Source organism: Camelus bactrianus, chromosome 2 (genome assembly GCF_048773025.1).
Source record: "Camelus bactrianus isolate YW-2024 breed Bactrian camel chromosome 2, ASM4877302v1, whole genome shotgun sequence".
In the NCBI taxonomy this organism is placed as follows: domain Eukaryota; kingdom Metazoa; phylum Chordata; class Mammalia; order Artiodactyla; family Camelidae; genus Camelus; species Camelus bactrianus.
In genome coordinates this window covers 19,622,991-19,641,483 of record NC_133540.1, presented here as the reverse complement: position 1 = coordinate 19,641,483, position 18,493 = coordinate 19,622,991, and the positions used below count along the sequence as shown (strand labels likewise).

General features: G+C 50.6%; 1 protein-coding gene across 4 annotated transcripts in view; it reads right to left on the bottom strand.

Moving 5' to 3' along the window:
• FNIP2 (folliculin interacting protein 2) overlaps positions 1–18,493 on the bottom strand; it is a 105,854-nt gene that overhangs the window by 71,173 nt on the left and 16,188 nt on the right. Inside the window, exon 1 of one of the 4 annotated variants that reach the window (XM_074376810.1) lies at positions 1,903–2,537. The exons of 2 other annotated variants lie outside the window; for them this stretch is intronic. In XM_074376810.1, coding sequence (XP_074232911.1) covers positions 1,903–2,078 — 176 coding nt within the window. In that variant the 5' untranslated portion in view covers positions 2,079–2,537. Of the gene's footprint in view, positions 1–1,902; positions 2,538–18,493 lie in introns of those variants that run through there. One more of the 4 variants, XM_074376800.1, reaches the window with a different exon arrangement.

Below are 18,493 nucleotides of genomic sequence, written 5' to 3'. Positions count from 1 at the left end.
AGAGATGAATTCCAAGGAAATGACACACGTCAGCATCGGACAGAATTGAAAAAGAAACCTCAAGATCTGAAAAGTAAATCTAAAGGGAGTTAAAATAAGGAAAGGAGAAAATGGATGTGAAAATGTTTCGTTGAGTTTAAAGTGTTGTTAAAATGGAAACGATGAGAATCCTGGCAAATTCACTGAAAAGTGAGAAGCAGAGGATTACACCAAAAACCTTAGAAGTTTTGTGAAAATTGCTGTGGCCGCACATTATCTTCTCCTGGGGGTCCCCAGCCCCCCCGAACACTTCCCTGGGGAATCTAGAGTTGTGTGAGTGACAAAAATAGGAAATGCAGAAGGCCCCGATGCTACATGGAAGAGTCAGAGAGGGAAGAACTTTATTTAAAAGCAATCTGAACCAACCACACAGCTTAACAGTTGAGGGTGAGACCCCAAAAGGCAGGAGATGCCCCCACCCCGGTTATAAGGTTTTGGGCAGCAGAGTTGGGGGTCAGGACCAGATCCGGATCAAGACCCAAGAAGGCTGAGTGCCAAGCCTTCCCCCTCTCCTGTCACTCAGCCCCCTTTCTTGGTAAGAAACAGACAGTATAAAAGTGGACCTCATATCTGAGCGCTCACATGTACTGTTGTACCGTCATTCACCACCGTTTCCTCCACAAACCCATCTCTGTAACACAGCACGTGTGTGATCGCCACACTTCCCCCCAGCTCTCTATCCGATCTATGGGCACTTACACCACAGGGAACTGTGTACCATTTTATCAAGTTTCCACTGAAGAAATCCAATGATTTTTACATGACAGAAATCATGTCCTGATTATCTGTTAACCAAGAAATTTATTGATGGGATGAACAGTTTGGGAGTCATAAACTGCAAGGTCCTACCATACAGCACAGGCAACTTCACTGCCTTGTGATACCCTACAATGGAAAAGAACACAAAAAGGAATATATGTGTATAACTGAACCACTATGCTGTATGCCAGAAATTAACACAATGTCGTAAATCAACTATACTTCAATTTATAAAAAGAAAAGGAAAAAAAAAACAGTTTATGAGTCATGTTAACTTTGATAAGACTTCTACAAGGAAAAAGGTAACAACATTTAAGCCAATGGAGAAACTGACTTTCACACCAGCCACGAGACGGGAGCTCACCCTTCGGCTCTCCTTGCTGTCTATCCACGTAACGTTCTGAAATAAAGTGCAATTCTCAAAGGGTTTTCCTGTCTCACTGATATGCACTAACGCTCTTTACAAATAACACTTCAGTTGAGAGCTACTGATAATAAAATTAATGAATTCTTCCCAAGTGGATGAAATAATCAGCCTAAGAGAAGACAGCGAGGATGATGGTATTCCTTTGATGAGCTGCGTTACTGGCCAGTTCGTCCTGACAGCATCCTGCCCAGGAAAGGAGTCTCCAGAAGACAAGACCGGGCGCTCCCTCCCCTCCCCACCGCCAGCCAGGACGCCCGGCCCTCCACCCACCTGTCAGGCTGAGAAGCCAGCATGCCCGCCATGCGCCACATCTGTCACGGCACTGCCCTCGGGGCCGCACCCCCTTCCCTGATGACCACTGTGTTCAAGCCTCCTCGGGACAGGACGCAACGCTGCTCATGGTGGCTCCCGCGGGGCCGTGGGAAGTGAAGAGGGAAGCACGTGGTGGCTGAATCCAAACAGCCACAGAAAAATGCTCGTGCCCCCAGCTCCCCGAGGAAGGAGAGGACTTGTCTGCCCGTCCCCCACCCCACCTGAGCCGCCTGCCTAGGGGTAGTCTCTGCCTAGGGGCAGTCTGGAAACACGAGTCTCAGATCAGCACACTTTTCTCTCCTTACCACGTGGCAAACTACATCAGAGTTTCTCTGAGATCCTGAAACAGAACTGAAGTTTCAAACCTGTGGTTGAGTTCCGTGGGGTCGGGGCCCCTTCCTATCCTGGCTTGTTTGCGAAGCTTTTCACATAAAAGCGTCTTCTGGGTCCTCCAAGCACCAGAAACGGCATCGCTCACGCAGCCAGCTGGGTCCCTCCGGCTCCCGGGCTGCTCCGCGCCCTTCGAGGGGCCCCCGCACATCTCCTGACCCTCAGCTGGCCTTGGACCAAGCGTGGGAGACCCCGTGCTTGGAGGAGTTCCCGCAGGGAAGGACCCCGCGCTCCCTGCACAGATGCCTTAGGTGAGACAGGCTTCTCGGTGGCAGCCTACTGATTTCCTCTTTCAAAAGTTAAAAAAAAAAAAAAAAAGGAACATTCATTTGTTACGTAAATGAAGCCCGCCCATGTTTCAGGAAGTCCGATGCACCCATCATGTTATGAAACGTGGCTCAGCAAACCCATTCTTCACGGACAAGTCCGAGTCCTACTTCTGCTCCTGGGTTTGTGCTCCACCGGTCAGCCAAAGGCGGAGCCACTGGGACTGACGCGCTCCATCCGAGGCACGGCTGGGGACCGAGCAGTGCTCGACTGATGGATCACAAGACCTGTTCATGTGGCCCGCAAGGCTCCGGGCACAAGGCGTGACTCGTCTTCAGCTGCAAGGTTGCTGTGACATTGGCCACCACCCTCCGAAGGGCTCTCATGTGAGCCAGTGTCAGCTGACAGGACTTACTCTGTAACCTTGCAAGATTCCACCCCCAGCAGGGGAGAGGGAGGCAGGGTTCCCACGACAGAGCTGGGCAGGGCTTCCCACACTGGGGACACCTGCAGGGCGGGCAGGGATACATCATGTAATGTGCATCCGCAAGAAACAGAGTAGTAAACGAGAAGCCATACGTCCTCAGAACTCTTGTGCGGAATTCTTAATTCCTAACCATATCCAAGCTGAGCGAGCCCCGAGCCACCAAGAACAAAAGCAGTTCAAGCGGGTGACTTCTGACACGAGCACACTTCAACCACAAAATTGAGAATAACACTATAGTGTCGTATCTCAGCGCTATACGAGGGAGGCACTGATATGTCACACACGCCAGGATGCTTTTTATGATACATATTTTGTATTTGTACATACTCCATATATTTTATACGTTTATATTTTATATATGTTCTATGATGTATATTGATACATCATACATGTCAGTATGATTTTTCCACGCCACTGTAAATTCATGGAAAAAAGAATTTTTCTTTCAGAAGAGCTTAAAAAGCATAGGTCCCCGACACACAGGTCACGTCTGGATACAGAAAACTCTAAGAGGCTGGCCTGACTCCTCCTCCATCTGTCGTCCTGGAATCTGGCTGAAGAAAACATTAACAGATCCCTAACATCAGATGGACCCTTGACTGGGTCTTTAGTTTAACGAAATAAAATTCATAATTCTTGGCAAGACAAGAAAAATCTAAACATAAAATGTTTCTCTGCCCATCTGGGCCCCCCGCCTCACCACCTTTAGCGTGCGCTGTGCGGCTGCGCGCACCTGGCCTCCTTCGGAGACCACCATCCTTCTGAGTCTTGTAAGGGTCCAGACGACCCTCTACTCACTTTGTACGTGCAGATCTGGATTCTGTAAACTGCCAGTACATCATGTGATGTTAACCCTCTGGCTCAAAAACATATATAACTGTGCTTTGACCTCTAATGGGCGGAACAGTCCTCAAAGCTTCCTGAAAGATGGTCTCCTGGTTATAATCCTCAGGGTGGCTTGAAGAAAAATTTCCATTTCTTTCTTAGACTACTGATTCATTTTTTTCATTGACAAGTTTTGGGAGATTTTCATCTTTACACTAGGGCAGCCACAGGCACCTCACTCCGCAAGTGTGAGGAAATCAAATGGTGTAGCAGGGGCCTCAGTTGCCCAGACTTCACTACACGTGTGACCCTAAAGTTCCTCTGTAACCAACCCGCAGAAGGTCTCAAATCACCCTGCTCTGAGAGGGAAAGCCTGTAATGCACTGTGATGACCGCCAACTTCTCTGCGGCACAAGCTGAGCTGATGCCGAGACAAGACAGGACCAGGGAAAATGAGCGCACGTCTCCAGGAAGGGGAGCAAACACACGCTGAGCTTAAGGCCTGAGTGCACGGCCCTGCTGAGACCCTGGCTGCTTCCTTCAATCACTTTCCCTTCTTTGCAAGAGGGCCAGAAGAGCGTGAATGCAGGTACTGCCCCCCCTACCCCACCCCTGGGTCGACGCCTCCAGCTCCCGGGCTTCCCCTGTGTTCAGTCACCGCCGCAGTGACCGCACAGTGCAGTGCCCAGAAGGTGAGGCCTTGAAAAATGCCCCCAAAGCCAGATTTTATAAAATATGTAGGGGAATCACTGGGGGAACAAGCACATCCCACTTTTTATGTATAAAGTAAATGAATTTCGCTTTCAAAACTTCAGTCTCTAAAAGATATTCATCTGGGACGTAAACTCTTTCTAAGTATGCATTCTGTGCACACACTTACCTAGAAGTTAGCCACAGAGCCGTTCAATCAGTCCCATATTTCACATTTTCCAAAGGCTTCAAACGTTGTTATAAAAATGCAAGTTTTATACCCTATCCAGATAATGCAAACATTTTTTAAATGACCAGAAAAAAGACAAAAATGATGACGCGGTTACAAGGGACATGGGGATGAAATAAGACTCACACTGCAGTAGGAAAGGATTCCCTTGAGCACAAACCAGGCTGGACGGCACAGGGAACTCTAGACCCCTGACTCAGCCTTTAACTGACATCCAAGGACAGAAGAGGAGAAGGAGCTAGTGCTGTCCTGGTGGTGTATGTGTCAGGACGTGACCTGTATCTTAGGGACCGATGCTGTCCATTTCTCTAATGTCACTATTTCTCCCCAACTTCAGTCTGCACACCTTCCAGCCTCCATTTCCTTGGTAGAGAGGTGCTCAGAGTTTACCGCCCTCTCACCTTGGGTTCTGACTTCCAGCCAACGGTCTGACACCTACGCAGAGGGATTTTCTGACCTGTACAAAGTCAGATTAAACGTACAACAAAATCAACCAATATTTCTGCTGTGACTTAAAATGAGGAACCACCTGGGAGACAATTTAGCTTTCAGATTGAGATAAAAGTGACCATCAGGATGCTGTGCGGCTCCTGACGGTGCAGACCACTTCCTCTCCTGTCTGTCTCCCCGTGCTCTGAAGACAGAGCGGCCAGCACCCAGCGCAGAAGAGGCACCCGGGAAAGGGAAGAGCGAACGCAGGAGTGTTACGTCTTCAGGAAATCCAGGAAACATAGAAAACTCCTTATGTTACAAAGCTAAATAAAAAGAACAGGATGCAAAGGGGTGAATGCACTTCGAGGACAAGAGTGCTTTCTAAACACCAAACGTAGAAAAGAGAACTAGAAAGAAACAGAACATCGCTGAGTAGCGAGCCTCGGAATGCGTTTCCTTTATTATTCTCTACTTTCCATTTTTCAGCGATAGGTATGGATTATTTACACACAGTGGAGAAAATGACTTGATTTTTTAAAAGCTCCTGCTGCCAAACTGGTAACGATCACTCGACTTCTTCACTCTGTAACAGCTCTGCAGGCTTTCCTGTAAGGAAACTGTCAGAGCCACAACAATCTCAGACGGTGGGAAGGAAAAGCGACCTGTGAGCGTGCAGTTCCGTGCACACGGTTCTTCCTTCGATGCGACTGCGTCGAGCCGGCAGAAGCACAGAGCTGCGGCTGCGGGACCGTGAGACAGCTCACTGAAAACCAGCCTCCCCGGCTTCCCTCACTCTGGAGATGGCCCCAGCAGTGGTACAGCACACGCAGCGGTGAGGGGGCTTTAGGCGCCACGCAAACACCGTCCTGGAATGAGCGCTACTCAAAGGCTCTCTCTCTAGCCCAGGACCGGGGGGCTGAGGACACAGGGACAAGAAAGAGGGAAATGAGGCTCCAGGAGGTCCCCGGCCTCCAAGGGAAAAGGAGGCCACAGGAGAACCGTGGCTCTGACGACCTCACATCTAAACTTTAACAGAAGAGGCGGCTGGGCCAGGCGCACTCATTCCAGGCTGGGAGGCTCTGCAGAGTTAACTCTCCGCCCACAACAAGGGGCACTGCCTGTCTTCGCGTCTCGGTGCAATGATTCACCCCTTCTGGAATCAGCTAGGTAACCAGCAATTCAGATAAAAACTTCCAGCATTTTTCTCTAAGGTACAGTATCAGATTTCAACCTACAATCCTTTCTCCCTATGATTTTTACAGCGCATCCCCATCATTCTCTGACATTAACCACCACCACACACAACTTTGGCTTTGAAAACTTCCCAAAGTTAGAAACGCAGCAGCGACAAAATAGTACACACCTTTTAAAGTTTAACTCTGACTCCAGGCCAGGCCCTCACTAGCATTTGGACCTTAGCAAAAGTGCCAGCCCTCCAGGTCTGCTTAAGAATTTGGGGTCTGAGTTGGGGGAAGGTGTAGCTCAGTGGTAAATGGCATGCTTAGCATGCACGAGGTCCTAGGTTCAATCCCCAGTACCGCCATTAAATAAATAAGTAAATAAATACGTAAGTTTAAAAAGCTAAAACTCTAATCTGTTCTTAGAAACAGTGATCAGTACACATTGTAAACTAAAAAAACGTTCAGTATATTGTATATATGCATCTACATGCAATATAATGTGTATGTGCAGTCAAACTGTAATAATTCTACCAATAAAACCGAAAAAAGAAAAAAATAAATAAAAATAAATAAGTAAACAAATAAACCTAATTACCTCCTCCCAAAATGAAAACAAACTAAAAAATAAGCAAAACGAAATACTAAAAAAAAGAATCTGGAGGCTGAGCTCCTGGGTCGGGGCCGTCCGCTGAACTGTTCCCAGAGCTCCCTTCCTCTGCAGCGCGTGTGACCTGCGCACACAGGGACAGTCCAGGCAAAGCGGCCTGGAGGAGCAGCTGTAGAAACCCCTCCTCAGCACAGCTGCTCACCCCACCTATTTGACCCAAAGCAGCTCTGCAGAACCGCCAGTTTCCAGTTTTTCCAATGTCCCTATCAAAACTGCCACCATGTAACTCAGGAGCAGTTTCAAAAAATACCCAATCAAGGGCCCTCAGCTATCTGCACCTCCCTTCCATGTGCAGGTACAGCTATCACGTAATTCAGCCTTTCTGTAGACACTGTGAACTGGATGCAGCCTGGGCCACTCTGAGTGCAATGCAGAGTGGTCCAGGCGGGGTCCAGTCCCAAGATGCTGTCAGCACGGAGACAGGGCAGCTCGCGGAGTCAAGCCACCACTGATGCACTCGGGCCCCCTTGGCTGAGCACTTGGACCCTCTGTGCTGAGCCTCTCCCTCGTCCTCCACCTCCTCACAGCTCTGGTTCCCCCAGGTAAATGCCACACCTGTGCCCCACCTCACAGCTCTGGTTCCCCCAGGTAAATGCCACACCTGAGCCACACCCAAAAGCCAGCTCTGAATCTTCCTGGAGGAGAGTTCTGTGGTGAAAAGAACTTTGTCTCCCCTTCTCTCTTACGTTAAAAAAAATGTTTTTAGGAATGTATAATTTTTTAACATTTATAACATTGGTGGTGGGGGTGTACCACTATTTACCTCAGAGAGGAATAAACGATTCGATCAAACTACTGGCAATGGTATCCAGTAATAACTCTTATTATTGTAACTCTTACAGCCATTGAGATAGTTTTGGAAGAACTAGGAGTTATTAATCAATTCATGCTGTAATTAAATAAACCACCAACTAAGATTCAACAAAATAAAAAGCATTTGATGTTCTTCTACAATTTATTAAGATATCTCACTGGTTGTGCAGAATAATGTATAGACCTGCCTTTAAAATATGTATCTAAGGATGCAGGACTCCATCCATTCAGCCCTTCAAATACCAATGTGGCCGGCCCTGTTCAGGACACTGATGACACAGAGGTAAGCAGAATCAGTGTGACCACAATCTCAAGGCGGGTGTGGTGATGGTGCGACGGGGCTGGCCGTGCCATGGTGGTGGGAGAGGGTCTTTCCCGAAGTTCCCAGAGCGTTCAGGCCCTCTCTCCCCTCACCACTGGGGGCATGGATGCTGGGCAAGGGGTCAAAGTTTTACCTGGAGCACGTGGACTCCTGGCTCCTGCTTACCACCGCTCCTCCACGGAGAGATGACAGCCCATGTCACAACCTCCACTGCCACCATCCCGTCCAGCCCCAGTGTGCCAGGACTGGTGCAGCAGCCTCCTTCCTGGCCCCCTAACCCCCATCCTGGTCTGCGAGGACCCATTCATGGAACAGTCACCGGACACAGCAGAACAAAGTCAGTGAGGGCTACTCAGGGCAGGTGAGGGGTCACCTACTGACAGAAGGGGCGCCTCCTGTTCTTCCGGTTTGTCCGACAGGCGGCAACAGGGGCGCTTCCCTAGCAGAGCTAAAATTACAAGCTTCTCGTGTAAGTTCATTGCCAGTAAATTAAGAGAGAAAGCCTCTCTGCTGCTCTGAGTGCTCCAGGGCCACACAGACTAGGGAAGCTGCCTGGGCGCCGGTGGAACTCAAGTTATGAGAAGAGAAAGCTGGAACTGAGAGGCGGGAAAGGATGTGCGGCCTGAATCAGCAGACTCGTTCCTCTGAGTCAGTTCCTCGTGACGCGGTGAGGGCTGTCACCCAGGGACAGGACCCAGGGGGAGGGCCAGGGCTCCGGCCGCTCAGGCCCATCGCCCAGCGGCCACGTGACCTGGAGCCTCGGTCTCCTCGGCTGATGACGACACTCACTCCCCAATCTTAGAAGGTCGTTCAAGATGTTCGCTGTGAGCCTGCGAGAGTCCCCCCGAGACACCGGATGGCTGAGACGGGTTTCCGTTTTCCGACCCCCATCCAAAAGCACGCACTGCCCTGTCTGAGCTGCTGCGCTCACGGGCGACGACCCTGTATGCACACGACGTGCGGCCAGAACAAGTAACTCCGGCCACAGCGACATCGGGCAAGTCACCCTTCTCCCCAGAAAGTCAGTCACCTCCCCACCCACACACCACCAGCTCTCTGGATGCTCCAGGCAACCAAAGCTTCTGAAACAGACCACAGCAGACTCCCTTGGGAACCACAAATGCTAGAACAAATGAGGGCAACAGCGAGAAAATTAAATCTATGAAACAATTAGTTGTCAAACTGACAGAGGGCATCCTTCCTTCCCCCGACAAGCTCCTTTCCCACCTCCTGTGTCGCCTCCATCACACCAGCTGCCCCTCCTGAAGTACCTGCCACCTGACTCTCCAGGTCAGGTCCTCAAGGTCCTTCTGGACGCACACCCAGGGCCACCTGTCCTTGAACACTGCCCGCGAGGACTCGTTCTCAGAAGATGTTCCAACATCTCTAACATGTGGACAGACTCCACGCACAGTGCCCCACCGGGAGGCTCAGCACCTCTCCCTCAGCTGCTGCCACCCCTGCCCTCGGCTGCCCCTCCGGACGCTATCCCCATGTCACCCCCAGGGAGACCTGTCACGGTGTGGGGCAGATCAGCTGCTGGCCACGCACATTCCCCTAAAAGAACACACATGCTCACTCAAAGTCGCCCTGAATCACATTTTTTTTAATTAAAAATTTTTTTCATTTTTTAATTGAAGTACAGTTTACAGTGTCTGTCAGTCTCTGCTGTACAGCGTCATGTCCCAGTCATACATGAATATACACATATTCCTTTTCAGATTCTTTTCCATTATATGTTATTACAAGATACTGATACAGTTCCCTGTGCTGTACAAGAGGTCCTTGTTTATGTATTTTATACACAGTAGTCAGTATCTGCGAATCTCGATATTTTGTGCCTTTCTGTAAAACATCACGTTCAGTCTTCCACGCTTTAGCTGCTACGGTGAAGTGCTAACCTCTCCCCGCCACACACGCCGGGTGTCAGGATGTCTGTTACCGACTCCTAAACTGCGAGGCACTTTCTGGGGACGTGCACACCGCGTCTTTTACCTTTCCTGCGTGTTGCTTGTGTAGGTGAGCTACCACGGAGCAGAGGAGGCACTGAGGCAACGGCTCTGAAGTTCGAAGTAACCTCTTTCCTGCCATATTCCCTCAGGCTGCCGCAAGAACGGCGGTTCACCTGGGTTCTGGAAACAGTCACCCTCGGAGACAGCAAAACCTCATTACAGTACGGCTCAAGGTGGCACAGATTCGGGTGCTCCTTTGAAAAATAATTGCACATTTAAAAATCTGCCTGTATTTTGCCCAGAGCATGAGGTAACGCTAACCTTTATATCAGTTCTCAAAGATTTCAGTTGCAGTCCATCCAGCAGAACTGTTGTGAATGTTGCCTTCAGGACAGAATCACAGAATTTCCACAAAACAAAACGAAGAACACAGTTCTTAGGGAGGAGTTTTTCTCGGCAGAGACCTTTTTCGTATTCACGACAGCACTCCTGTTTACAAGAGCTACATTCAGGTACGTTAGTAACTTCCACGGAATTATAAATACGAGTGGACCCAAGAACTTGATCTTTATAACTAGTACCATCTAACAGTATTTTCAAATTATTCCCTAGAAATCCAAAGGGAGCAATGAAACACCGTCCAACAGAAATGTACTGTGAGCTACACGTGTAATTTAAAACGTTCTAGTACTCACATTTAAAAAAGCAAAAAAGAAACAGACGGAGTGAATTTTAATAATTCACACAGTCTTTGAAATCCAGGGTGAGTTTAATATGCAGAGAACACCGCTCAGACCAGCCCCGCATGGCTGGTGGCCACCGAATCAGGCAGCGCCCGCAGCCCTGGGAAACTCTGAAGAACTACGTTTGCCTCCCCTCCACCTCCAGACCGTGAGAAAGACACCCAGCTCCGTCCAGGCCGGCAGGAGCAGTATTTGGAGGTGACCAGAGCGAAACCTCTGAGAGCCCGAGAGGAAGCGGTCACCTCCCAAAGCCACACAGAGAGACCCGAGAGGGCTCACTACTTCTTTCTGTCAACTGCACACGGTCGCCAACCTCTGATGCCGCAGTAATGACAGTCACATGACAAGGGAACCGAAAACTGAAGGACTGTGGCCACCAAGGGAGAACAGAGAACACTCCGGACATGTGAGCTCGCTCCACTCTCTGCAGAAGAAAGAGTATCTCGTGACTCTTAGTCAACACTGGGGGCAACTCTTGACCACTCCCTCCCGCGCCCTCCCAAATCTAATCCGTCAACAAACCTTGCTGGTTCTTGCCCCAGGGCCTCCCCACGGGGCAAAGGAGGTGGGACTTGTAAACCAAAGCAGCACCTCCCTCTGTGCCATCAGGATCCCAGCCACTCATCTGACACTTTGCCTCTTTGCACCTGGGCTTTCGAGATTCCCGATCACAGGTCAGGGGCTGGGAATCCCCGGGAACGCGCACACGGCCGCACACGTGGACGCTGAACCACCTGTGCTGCTCTCGGGGCCTTGAGTCTCGGCATCTCTGAGTCTCAGAGCCCTGCGGCTGTGAATGCTGACCATGACCACGAGGCTCCCGCCCTCTCCACCAGCGGTTTTCCAGGACGCCTCAGACCACAGCCCTGCCACACAGCCGTCCCACCCTCTCCAGCCTGCCCTGACTTCCTCAGCTTCCAGTGCCCTTCCCATGAAACTGTTGGGTCTTACTTCTTACCTCTCAAGCCCCACGAGCCCTTGCTCTGACTCCTCACCTCATCAGTCCTTTGGCCGGAACGACCTCAGAACTCGTCCTGGGATCAGGTGCCGATCCTGAGCTGCCTGCGGATGCTGCCCCATCACCTGGTCCTGTGCGCCACACGGTCGCTATGGAAACTGGTTAACGAGCCACTGCTTTCAGGGGAGACACAGGGCTCGGCTCCTGCCAGTCTCTGGCCACAAGATTTCATACAGTGATGAGTCCTTAATCTTGTTTTATGCATGTTTCTGTTTAAAGACCCTCTATTTAATATGTACTGTTGCTTCATGATCACTGAAATCACAGCCAACAGCACCAGAACTCACCCCAACAAAGCTCATCAAACATGCATTTTCTCCGCAGGGCACATCACATTCTTTTTGTCTTAGGAAGACTAGACGGCACTTCAGCACTAAGCTTGGGGGCCATTTCAAACAGCAAAACCACTAACAAAAAGCACAGAAATGCAAAGGAAAAACAACACCTGCACACTAAACGGACTGTAAAACAGACTCCTGTCTGCGTAGGAGGGCTGAAACCAGCAGGGGCGGCCACCCCGTCTGACCTCCGCTGCGAAGGCGCACTAGGGAGCCCGCAGGGTTTTGCCCACCTGCCCACGGCCCTGAATGACCGTGAACACGGCGCAAGTGTTGACCTGAAGGTCACGCACTGATTTCGGTGGGCAGGCAAACCTGCACACGGGGAACCCGCGGGTGATGCGGGTTGACTGGACCAGTACCTGAGACGGTTTTTGTGACCGTTTCCTCTACTCGACCGTGAGCTCCAGAAAAGCAGACCGTGTCGTAGTCCTCCCTGCGCCCCCACAAAGCAGCTCAGTGCTGGGCGAGCAGAAGGCACTGGAGGAATGTCTGTCACCCAGAGCCTCACCCACATGGCCTGTGCCTCCTTCCACGGGGAAAGGTTTGCTTCCTCCAGGGGAAGAAAAAGACCAGAAGACCCTGCTGCCTGGGTCCCCGTGTCTGTCACCTGCTCAGGGACACGGCTCCATCAGATGCCCACCCCGCCAGCCCAAAACACACCTTATACCACTTATAACCCGTCTCTCTACGCAGCTCTGTCCGGGTCGATGACAGACTCACACAGCCCTCCTGTGTCACTCCACACAATGTGGAGAGCGTGCAGGAGAGGGAACACATGGGGCACATTGAGGTCCCTGCCGACAGCCGTGCTCTGTGAGCCCGTGGGAAGTGGTGACGCCCCAAAGGAGGATTTCCTGCATCTTAACCATCGCTGGTGTAACTGGTAAAGCTCCTAGTATCACCAGAACCCCAGTGCAGAGACTTCTTTAGGCCTCTCCATACAGAAGAAAACAGCTAAAGCCCAGAGTATCGGTGGACGCTGAAAATAAAAATGAAGTTAGAGAGGAGGCTGGAGACATTGCAGCCCGAGCGTGTCTCGGAGCAACCACAAGTCCTACCAGAAAGTCCATGTTTGCATCTGCTGCCACCCCCCAACACTCAGCCCCCACCTCTCCACCCCACTGAGCCAGGTTTTCTGAAAACTGGGGAACAAATTCTAATCAGGGTAATTTGGGTTTTATTTTTAGAAAATCATTTACAGAGAAGATGGAAGGACAATAAGAATAAACAAAATCATGAGCTCAAATAGCAAATTGACTTAAATATATATAGTACATATATAGTATATTATTTATACCAACATAAATATAAATATATATATATGTATATATATATTTAGTATCTAACTCTCCAAACGGTAAGATTAAAAAGCCTAAGAAAGTCCTGAATGGAAAAAAAAAGTCCACCTGAAACCTGCAGGAACCCACCGGCTTAGACCCCAGTCACTAATGACGTTCACCAGGGGCTCCGGCAAGACCCCGCCTCTACCTCTCGGCACAGGGTTCGCTCCTCTCGTGCACGTTAGGACAGAACAGCGTGGAACACACCTACATGAACGGAACTGCCCCAGGGCAGGGACGTACCATTCATTCCCTGCCCTAACAGTTCATTGTGCCTGGAACATGGAGAAGCCCAGCAGATACTTCTGAATGAGGCTGTACTGTGTGGGGTCCCGGAGTTCACGCATAAGTCTGCTTTTCTAGCTCAGAACACACGTCAGAAGCATTGTGACAGGTGACTGGATAAAGAAGATGTGGTATATTTATACAATGGAATACTACTCAGCCATAAAAACCGACAACATAATGCCATTTGCAGCAACATGGATGCTCCTGGAGAATGTCATTCTAAGTGAAGTAAGCCAGAAAGAGAAAGAAAAATACCATATGAGATCGCTCATATGTGGAATCTAAAAAACAAAAACAAACAAACAAACAAAAACAAAGCGTAAATACAGGACAGAAATAGACTCACAGACAGAAAATACAGACTTGTGGTTACCAGGGGGGTGGAGGGTGGGAAGGGATAGACTGGGATTTCAAAATTGTAGAATAGATAAACAAGATTACACTGTGTAGCACAGGGAAATATATGCAAAATGTTATGATAACTCACAGAGAAAAAAATGTGACAATGAGTGTGTATATGTCCATGAATGACTGAAAAATTGTGCTGAACACTGGAATTTGACACAACATTGTAAAATGATTATAAATCAATAAAAAATGTTAAAAAAAAAAAAAGAAGCATTGTGACAGAGGCGGCCAGAGTACCTGGCTGTCCTACAAACCCAGGTTAGCCTGTAACAGAGCCATTATTCTAACAAATAAATGGACCAACTGTTCCTCCTAACAATAACATCTTTAATGTCTTAACCATGTGAGAATGACTTCCAGGCGGGAAGAGCCTGCCATGCTACACATACACACATACACCCCCAAGCCTGCTCCTTCCGAGGCTCCGCGGGCGGGGTGGGGGGTGTGGCGGGAAACTGGGCAGCGTCCAGCAGACGAAGAGCAGCTGCTGCAGGACGGCACCGCGAAAGCACAGGGACCTGTAGAAGCAGAGCTGCATCTGGGTGAACGCGTCCCCGGGGGCAGCACGCCTGCCGGAGCAGAGGGGCTCAGCCAGGTGTGGAGACACACGCCCCCACCTCCTCTGACTCTGCAGAGACCAAGAGCCAGGGACAGGGTGGCCTGGGGACCGGGAAGGGCCTGGGAAGCCTGGGCAGAGTGACTGTGCCCTTGGCCCTTACTCTCAGGAGCACTGGGAACCGCCCCTCATGCCCTGCCCAGCAAGGCCCACCGGCAAAACGCTCGGAAATTGTTCATCCGTTTCCCTGGATGCCTGTCACAATCAGTGGTCACCATGCTCTCACCGTCTCATCTAACAGGGACGTTCTTTCCACCCACAGGTACAAAGACTGAGACGGAGAGCAATTTGCCCCAAACCACAGAGCTAATCGTGATAAGAGGTGGGACATGCGCACACGCACGCGCACACACATGCACACGTGTGTGCACACACACCCCTAATGCTATGCGTCCTGCCTTGCTTTCTTCAGAAGGAGACGAGGCCCCACATATAAACAGTCATGAGCACACATTCGGCAGCTCTACTGGGAAGTGCCTGGAGCGGCGCTGCCCGCAGTCCGTGCCCACCGAACTGTGCCCACACCACTGTCCCCTCGGGCCAGCGCGGATGGAGGGCGCAGGGGCAAGCTCAGACACGGGACCTGTGCCAAATTACACTGCTGTGGGGGTCCAATCTGCAGCCAGTCCACAGCAGTCCACTGCCGGCCTCACTCCCCAAGTGCGCCAGGCCTCGGATGGCTTTGACCAAAGGGCTCAGAGCAGCGCAGCCAGCCCCTCCCCACCCCTGCCCCAGGAGAGGCAGCGCTCTCCCCGAGGGCAGCCTGCCCCTGGGCGGCCAGGACCAGCAATCACCCCCAGGGCAGAAACACTTCTCATCCTTCGTGGCCAGAGACGACTCTACCCTCGCAGAAGCCTTTCCTTCACACCGTTTCTGTTCTTGGCCACAGACGGAGCACGCAAGGGGAGAACACCAGGGCTTCTCCAGCTGCGTCGTGGCCAACAGAGGCGGGTGCCGGGACAGCCTGGGAGCACGTGCTCAGAGCGGGGGCGGTGGCCGTGACTGCCCCCGGCGTCAGTGCTGACCAGCTGCTCCTCCAGAGTCCAGCCAGCTCTCCGTGGGGCCCTCTGTGACCTTTCCTCGGAGAACATGGCACCATCCCAGGGGCCCGTCCGCGTGCACCGCCCCTCCTCCCAGGCAGCGCACGTTACAGCCTCAAACCTCCCACAAAGGACCCCAGGCTGAACCAGGAGACGGTCTTTTCCTTCATCTCCCTTCTCATCAAAAGCCCAAATAAAAGCTTAAAAGGAACCTATATGATCCAGCAATCCCACTCCTGGGCATCTATCAGAGAAAACTCTAATTCAAAAAGAAAAATGTACCCGAGTGTTCACAGCAGCACTGTTTACAATAGCCAAGACATGGAAGCAACCTAAATGTCAACTGACAGACGAGTAGATGAAGAAGTTGTGGTGTATTTATACAATGGAATAGTACTCAGCCATAAAAATAATAAAATAACGCCATTTGCAGCAACATAGATGAATCTACAGATCATCATTCTAAGTGAATTAAGTCAGACAGAGAAAGACAAATATCAAATAATATCACTTATATGTGGAATCTAAAAAAAAGACACAAATGAACTTATTTATAAAACAGAAACAGACTTACATAGAGAACAAACTTACAGTTACCTGAGTGGGAAAGGAGTGGGAAGACATAAATTGGGAGTTCAGGAATTGCAGATACTAATTACTATATATAAAACAGATAAACGACAAGCTTTTTCTGTACAGCACAGGGAACTATATTCCATACCTTGTAGTAACCTATAATGAAAAAGAATATGAACAGGAATACATGCGTGTATATGTATGACTGAAACATGATGCTGTCCACCAGAAATTGACACATTGTAAACTGACTATACTCCAAATAAAAAGGACGCCAAAAAAAGCCAAAAAGGTCTTCACATGGGGAAAGGAAAGCTGAGGTCAGACACTAAGCTTACGGCCTGAGCTAACCGGCCCTCTGGTCAACGTGCCAGGCACCGGGTCCCCTGTGAACACACGGACATGGCATGTCACCTGACCTAGTGGGCCTGGGCAGAGTCAGGCACAGGCGGGGACAGCCCAGCGGGACGGTGCCCACAGTGCATGATGAACAGGAGGTGGCAGGGCTGTCTGATCCGCTGGGGGGTGGGTGCGACCAGCTGTTAGAGCACCTACCATGGACCACGCACTGCTCTAACTCCACGAGACCAGCCGGCCGACATCTCACAACCACACCACGAAGTACCAGCGGGAGCCCAGCAGCACAGCACAGAGAGGCCCAGGAAGGAGCAAGATCACACAGCCTCGAGCGATGCTGTCGCCTGGGACGGCTGGAGTCGGGCTCCAAGCCCCCACTGCGCCCACCCTCACAAGGCAGGAGTCCGCGGGTGAGAGGTGGAGGGAGGGGCCAGCTCCAGGCAAAGACACCTTCGGGAAGGGAAAGCTCAGAACTGTGTGAGGAAGCGAGACAGCTCAGCTGAGGGTGCCGAGGTTGGGGCAGAGCCCAGAGAGAGCAGCCCCGCCCTGCCGCGTGCAGGAGCCTGGACCGGAGTCTGAGGGGCTCTGAGCATCTCGGTGCCAGGAAGGCGCACAGATCTCGTGAAAACAACGCAAGGGTTCACAACGCACAGCAGGACAGGTTTACGATCATTAAAAAATATAAAATGCATTTTGGCTGCAAAGTCACAACAATTTTTCACAAGTGCAAGACAAGGGAAGCAGCCACATCTGTAGGACTGGAAACCAGTAGAGGCTTGATGCAGGAACTGTGGTCTGTGTTTCCGACCCGCTCCACCCGCGCAGGCCACCAGCGCCTTGGCGGGGAGCCTGCTTCCTGTTCTAGGAGACAAACACACCTACTTAGGAAAGAAAATCCACATTGATGTGAACGATTGCAGTTCAGTCTGTCTTATCAACAATGTTTTCTCTGAAACACTGGCCTCTAGCACCCAGGGGCACGTGTGACCCATGTGCACCTCTCTCACCACGCTGTTTAGAAAAGAAAACTGCAGGGAAAATTGGTTTATGCAGCAACGTGGTTCCCAACTTCAGCATCCTAAACCTCCAGCTTGGCTTGTTTCTACTTTGAAACCATCACCACTACATTTCACAGACGAAACGGATCTTCTCCGGCCTTTCCCAAGGAAAAGAGGAGATCTAATTAAGAGGACCTGGGCTGACTGCACTCATCGGGGACGGGCAGATTCCTAACTGTCCCGACAGATCTAAGCACCAGACCCTCCAGCTCCAGACTTCCAGGAGATGGGAGCTCCACCTGGAGTCACAGGTGCGTCTGTCTCAGACGTACAAGTCAGGTCACAGACTCGGGGGTTAAAAGAGGACCTAGGGCTTTAAGAAGCAATACTCAGAAAGCTGTGTCTGCTACCCCGACTCCCTACTAGGAGATTACCTCATCTGAGCTGATTAAAGCGGCAAATTAAGGGCACAGCATCGTGCAGAGGAAATCACAGAAGGTCAGAAGGAGAAGGAAACCCCAGGAGATCAAGACTGCAATACGTCTGACGCCAGTCACTTTATCACCGCTTTTCCAGGAAAAAGGGACCAAGACTGTCACAGAACAAAGGTTGCAGAGGGTGACTATCGGAGCCTCTTCCCAAACCAAGCTGTGTTCACTAGGAAATAAAAACCACTGTCAACCTCACTGCCATTTGAAGACAGCCACAATTTATGGGGGAAATAAACAGTCTCAAGCCCTAGTTGGCCCACTTATTTCAAAACTGACATCTGCAAAACTCAAACGGGAGGAACAAACGTCTGGCAGCCCCTGGAAGCTGCAAGCGTCTAGGACTGATGCACCAGTAAACTTGGGCGGTTTGTGTTTTTAAAGGACGGCCATGAGAAATCAAACAAGCACTCCTCCATTCACCCGCATCTCCCCTGCCATCAACGCTTGTACTGTGGGAACTGCGC